Source organism: Polyodon spathula, chromosome 1, assembly GCF_017654505.1.
Source record: "Polyodon spathula isolate WHYD16114869_AA chromosome 1, ASM1765450v1, whole genome shotgun sequence".
NCBI lineage: Eukaryota > Metazoa > Chordata > Actinopteri > Acipenseriformes > Polyodontidae > Polyodon > Polyodon spathula.
In genome coordinates this window covers 90,629,235-90,635,236 of record NC_054534.1, presented here as the reverse complement: position 1 = coordinate 90,635,236, position 6,002 = coordinate 90,629,235, and the positions used below count along the sequence as shown (strand labels likewise).

At 34.8% G+C, this 6,002-nt stretch overlaps 1 protein-coding gene across 9 annotated transcripts in view; it reads right to left on the bottom strand.

Moving 5' to 3' along the window:
* Positions 1-1,021: 1,021 nt before the first annotated feature.
* LOC121324101 (LIM and calponin homology domains-containing protein 1-like) overlaps positions 1,022-6,002 on the bottom strand; it is a 156,045-nt gene continuing 151,064 nt past the window's right edge. For 8 of the 9 annotated variants that reach the window (XM_041265575.1, XM_041265584.1, XM_041265601.1 and 5 more), the window contains 3 exons: positions 3,875-3,983; positions 3,153-3,255; positions 1,022-2,817 (listed from right to left, as the gene is read on the bottom strand). In XM_041265575.1, the coding sequence (XP_041121509.1) occupies positions 2,792-2,817; positions 3,153-3,255; positions 3,875-3,983 (238 nt within the window). In that variant the 3' untranslated portion in view covers positions 1,022-2,791. The remainder of the gene's footprint in view (positions 2,818-3,152; positions 3,256-3,874; positions 3,984-6,002) is intronic. The other variant, XM_041265593.1, reaches the window with a different exon arrangement.

Here is a 6,002-nt window from a genome sequence, read left to right as displayed (position 1 = left end):
GCAAGCTACAGAAAATATAAAGAAATGATGCTTAAAATAACCAATACATTTTAATGTTGCTTCTGCTAAACTTAGCATAATCCAAACAGAGATGTATATATCTTGACTGAACATAGCCTTAACAGAATAACCTCAGTGAAGCACAGACTCTATATTGGCAGCTACATGCTTCACTGTACTATGCTGGTGAATATATTGCATGGATTGTGGTTTATTACACCATGTAACAAATTATTATTTTTTTTGTTCCTAGGTAGTAAGTGTTATTTCCTAATTGCTTATGCCTCAAAAGTATAGAAAATGGCTATTATTCCCCACAAACTTTGCTTTTGTGACCAGGACAGTGATATTTTGAAATGTACCTATTTCCAATGGGAAAATGGGCAAATGTGTGTCTTTTCGTTCACAAAGTCAGTAAAAAACAACATATGAATCCAAATTAACAACTATTTATACTAAAGTAATACAAAAATGACTACAAAAGATTTAGAAGTGAGTAGTTTTTCGAGATTTACGATTATACTGTATTTACAGTATAATCGTAAATCTCGAAAAACTACTCACTTCTAAATCTTTTGTATTACTTTAGTATAAATACATGTTAATCTGGATTCATATGTTGTTTTTTACTGACTTTATGTGAACGAAAAGACACACATTTTCCCATTTTCCCATTGGAAATAGTGATATTTTGAAATTTACCTGTCCTGGTCACAAAAGCAAAGTTTGTGGGGAATAATAGCCATTTTCTATACTTTTGAGGCATAAGCAATTAGGAAATAACACTTACTACCCAGGAACAAAAATTGTGTTACATAGTGTTGTAAATGCCTCCAATGCTGGTAAAGCTGTGCTTCAGGTTTAATATACATATAATATAATATATATATCTATATATATATAATATATATAGATATATATATATATATACTTAGTATGTTTATAAACATGGTTTATATGAATATCACGTAAACAATCATAAGCATAAAAATTGGGGGTAATGAAACAAATACAGGATGTGTTATTATATACAATGTAAGAATTTATTTTGTTATAAACATTTGTGTTTCAAAAGTCGTATGTCACATGTTGGGTGCAATAATGTATTGTAGTATGACAACCTTGTAACATATAGAACAGTCAGAAGAACGTTGGACATTACATTTGCAAAATTATATATATATATTTTTTGCTGTAAATTTTAAACTGTTCCGATTTCCTTCTAGACTGCAGCTTTGCTGAGTTATTTGCTTGACTTGAAGTCTTTGGATTTACTCCAGAGACACAACATTCCACTGTGTGCAACCGCTTGCTTTTCTAAGGCACAGGTTTAATGCAATGAAGTCTCCAGGATGACTTTCTAACAAATGTACAAGAAAAATACAACAATAGTTCGGAAACAAACAAACAAACAAACAAACACATACATACAGTAAACATTGCAACATATTTCTGAATGAACACTCTGCTAGCATGCAAATCCTCTCCCTACTGTTTAAATAAATTGACAACTTAGACACCTATTGCTTAGATAAAAGAAAAAACATATTTACCAGCTTTGACACTTAAAATAACCATGGATGTATATTTGTGTGCTGATAAAAATAAAAATGCTTTTATTATTATTATTATTATTATTATTATTATTATTATTATTATTATTATTTATTATGAAATAACTGAGCTTTATTACATTTCAAGGCAGATTAAATACTTAACCTGGTTCAAAACAGGTGCCATCCAAAATAATCTGGAGACTATAACCAGAGGCCAAAGTAAGTGCTCCAATTGAAACAATCTTAAATACTATATTTTGAAAATGAAATATAATATTTAGTTAATTAACTGAAATTAGGAATTTCAGCAGCAATACAAATTTACATTTAAAAAGGCCAGTTGTTAACTTTCCAAACCAAAACAGCTGTATTTTTATTTTATTTTTCCAATGTATTATACATTTTTTACATTAGAGGAAAACATTTAAACTGCCTTTACACTTATGTTTGCCACACTTCATATCAAAAAGTTGCAGTATTGACACTGCAGATGCTTGACCAATTCTAACTTAATCCTCATAAACAAGACATTGCGGGTTTGCTAACCACACATGATTGGAGTGTGTCACAATGGTTTTCTGAATGGCAGTGATGAACTAAAAGGCATAATAATTAATCAACTAGCATTATTATTGTGTTTCTTTTATTCACCAAAACTCCCAAATTTCAAGGTGAAAACAAAACATAACCCCATATCACACACTTTTCCCCAGTATTTTCATAAAATGTGAAATACTTATTCTAGTTGGATTAATACATTCAACAAGAATTTAATTACTTTTACTTTGCTTAATTAAAACCCACGCATTTAAGATTATGCTTTACTTCTTAAATATAATAGACAAGGGATATAATTATTGCATCTTCAAGTTCCAATATTATCTTATATAGAACATGAAACTGTTACAAGCCAGGGAACCATTACTTACAAGTCACGGAACACTAGATAAATATGTTGATTTTAACAGAGAATATTCATCCACGCTTGTGAATTTCTCAACCACATATTTTCTCTACAAATAAAGTGAAACATTATGGTTGTCATGATTTAAATCTAGCTTGCAGGTCTGGTATTAGCTGTCAGAAAATACTAACACAGGTTATTAAACGTGATTAGTATTTCCACAAGGAAAGGTCCATGGGTGGGTGTTATTGCAGGCGATTGTCTGGTAAGTAGCTGTCAACATGAGAAGTCTTCTTAGTCACACTTACTGTCAACTGATTTCAAGCTGGTGTCACAATGTTGTGGGCTGACCAGCAGCTATTTAAAAAAAATAAAAATACAGTGCATGTAATCAGCATCATAGGGATTTCTGTACAATCTGAAGGAGTACAGTCTGTGATTAGCCATATCAAGTCTGACAATTTGCCCCCGAATATCATACAATATTTCAGATATTTTGTGTATATATATATATATATATATATATATATATATATATATATATATATATATATATATATATATATATATATATATTACAGGGTATGATTATCAGTTCCTGAAGCTGCCCTTTAATTGTCTTAAAGCCACATAAAAGCTATTAACTGTCCTAGACAGTAGAGTAGTACAATACTCAGCAGAGCAATACTCACTTCGGGATCTGATGTAACACTCAGTACAGTTGAGAATACCATTGCGAATCCTGACATCTGTCCCTGTGGGTGTGTCTCCCAGTTGTCCATTACAGATTCCACACTATTGAAGAGAAATTGCAGAATTAACCTCAAATTTTTTTTTTTTTTAGTAAAGCATCTTGGAATGTAAGGGGAGCAGTCCCTCTGACAGAATGGTTTGTAAAGATAAAGTCAAATAGATAGGTGGACATGAATAATGCTTTAAAGTGGTAGACCAAGAAGTATGTAGTCACGGTTTCTGAAATATTGTGTGGTCCCTGGTCAAAACCAATTGCCACAAATGATACAGCTTCAATGAACGATGCCAATAAGATAACCGGGGGTGGTAAGCTTTTTGTACATTTGAACCTGACTATTAAACAAAGCCTCCTGATTTGATCTTTGGGATGATGACTAACAGATAACCAAGAATAATTCAAGGTTAAGTTTTCCCCAACAATGGATTTTACAAGTAAACAGTCCTTTATATTCGCTTTGATAACACTCTCATTAGTAATACAGTCTTCACTTGAGCACACAAGTATTTACAATAATATGGGCTACACTTCTGCAATATGTTCCATTTGTTAGTGTCAGCAAGCCCGTTATAGCCTACATAACGATCAGCACAAGCTGCACAGTTCTACTAATTCAGCTCTTCTTTGCATTTTAACAAACAAACAAAACAAAACAAAAACAACCTTGAAGCACTGAATGTGAAAGTAGAGGCCAAGTGTCTCTATGATCATGGCAGCTCCTTTTCCAAGGGGCTGGGCACAGCTAGAACATAGTTTCTTTCCACTGATAGACCTGCAGGGGCAGGAAAAAAAATCCATAGGATTTTAGTTAGTCATGGGCAACGGTCCTGGAGGGTCAACGGTCCTCACTATGGTTTAATGGGTATGATGAAGAAGTTAACTATTTTGAAACCTGGATGGAGATTATAGTTGGAACAAATACCTGGTGAGGTACGGCCAATTTCCCATCCCTGATTTAGCATCTATTAAAACAACAACAGTAATGTATGGAAGTACACTGTGCAAAACGTGTATAATTTAGAAGCCTTGGGTCACATACCTTGTATAATATAGCTTAAAAAAATATACATAATTTAAAAAATAAAATAACTAATAATAATAATCTTTTGTATACTGCCATTTCAAAAACACCACTGTACAATTTCTAATGAGACAAATATATATTTGGAAGGTATAACGTGTGTGTGTATATATATCTCCAAAATTATTGGCACCCTTGATAAAGATGAGCAAAAAAGGCTGTATAAAATAAACACAGGTAATGAGCTATATTGTAATTTTCCAACATGTGGACTATATTGTACTTTATTAATGATTCAAGGGAATCAACCAAAATTACACATTTCTCAAATTATAAATTTATTTCCAAAAAAATTAAGTGTCACAATTATTGGCACCCTTGTTTTCAGTACTTTGTGCACCCTCCCCTTGCAAGGATAATGGCACTGAGCTCTTTTTCTATAATTTTTTATGAGATTGGAGAACACACTGGAAGGGATCTTAGACCATTCCTCCATACAGAATCTTTCCATATTCTTGATATCCTTCAGTCTGCGCTTATGGACTGCCCTCTTCAATTCAAACCACAGGTTTTCAATGGGACTCAAGTCCGGAGACTGAGATGGCCATTGCAAACTTGATTTTGTGGTCAATTAACCATTTCTTTGTGGATTTTGATGTGTGCTTGGGGTCATTGTCTTGCTGGAAGATCCACTTGCAGCCAAGTTTCAGCCTCCTGGCAGAGGCAACCAGGTTTTTGGCTTAAATGTCCTGGTACTTGTAGAGTTCATGAAGCCGTTGACCTTAACAAGGGCCCCTGGACCAGTGGAAGCAACAGCACCACAACAAAGATCCACCACCCTATTTTACAGTAGGTATGAGGTTCTTTTCTGCATACGCATCCTTCTATCGACGCCAAACCCACCGCTGGTGTGCATGGCCAAAGAGCTCTATTTTCGTCTCTTCTGACCACAGCACCCGGTTCCAATCCAAGTGCCAATGCCGTTTAGCAAACTCCAGGTGCTTACATTTGTTGGTTGCTCTCAATAAAGGCTTTTTTCTGGCAACTCTTCCAAATAGGCTATTGGCATGGAGGTGGTGTCTAATTGTAGATTTGGAGACTTGGTGACCCCAAGATGGGCCGAATGGCCTCCTCTCGTTTGTAAACTTTCTTATGTTCTTTCTTAAGATGCAACCAAGTTCTGTAATTCTCCAACTGTGGTCCTAGGATTCTTCTTTGCCTCCTGCACCATCTTCCTCACTGTGCGTGGGGACAAGATGCACTAAATTGTAGTGATTCACATGATTTCAGGATAAATTCAGCAGTTCCTGTAGGTTCCAGCTGCTGGGTAGCGCATTTCAAAGCATGGACTCAACCATGAGCACCAAGGAGCATTCTAAAAAACTCAGGGACAAAGTTGTTGAAAGGCAGAGATCAGGGGATGGGTATAAAAAAAATATCAAAGGCCTTGAATATCCCTTGGAGCACGGTCAAGATGATTATTAAGAAGTGGAAGGTGTATGGCACCACCAAGACCCCGCCTAGATCAGGCAGTCCCTCTAAACAACGGCAACTTTGCAAGAGCTACAGACTTTTATGGCCAAGACTGGTCAAAGTGTGCATGTGACAACAATATCCCAAGCACTCTACAAATCTGGCCTGTATTTTACTTCAAGAAAGCCCACCTTGATCCCTGTTTGAAGTATGCAAAAAAAAAAAAAAAAAAAAAAAAAAAAAACACTCAGCAGATTCTGTAGCCATGTGGCAAAAAGTTTTGTGGTCTGACGAAAC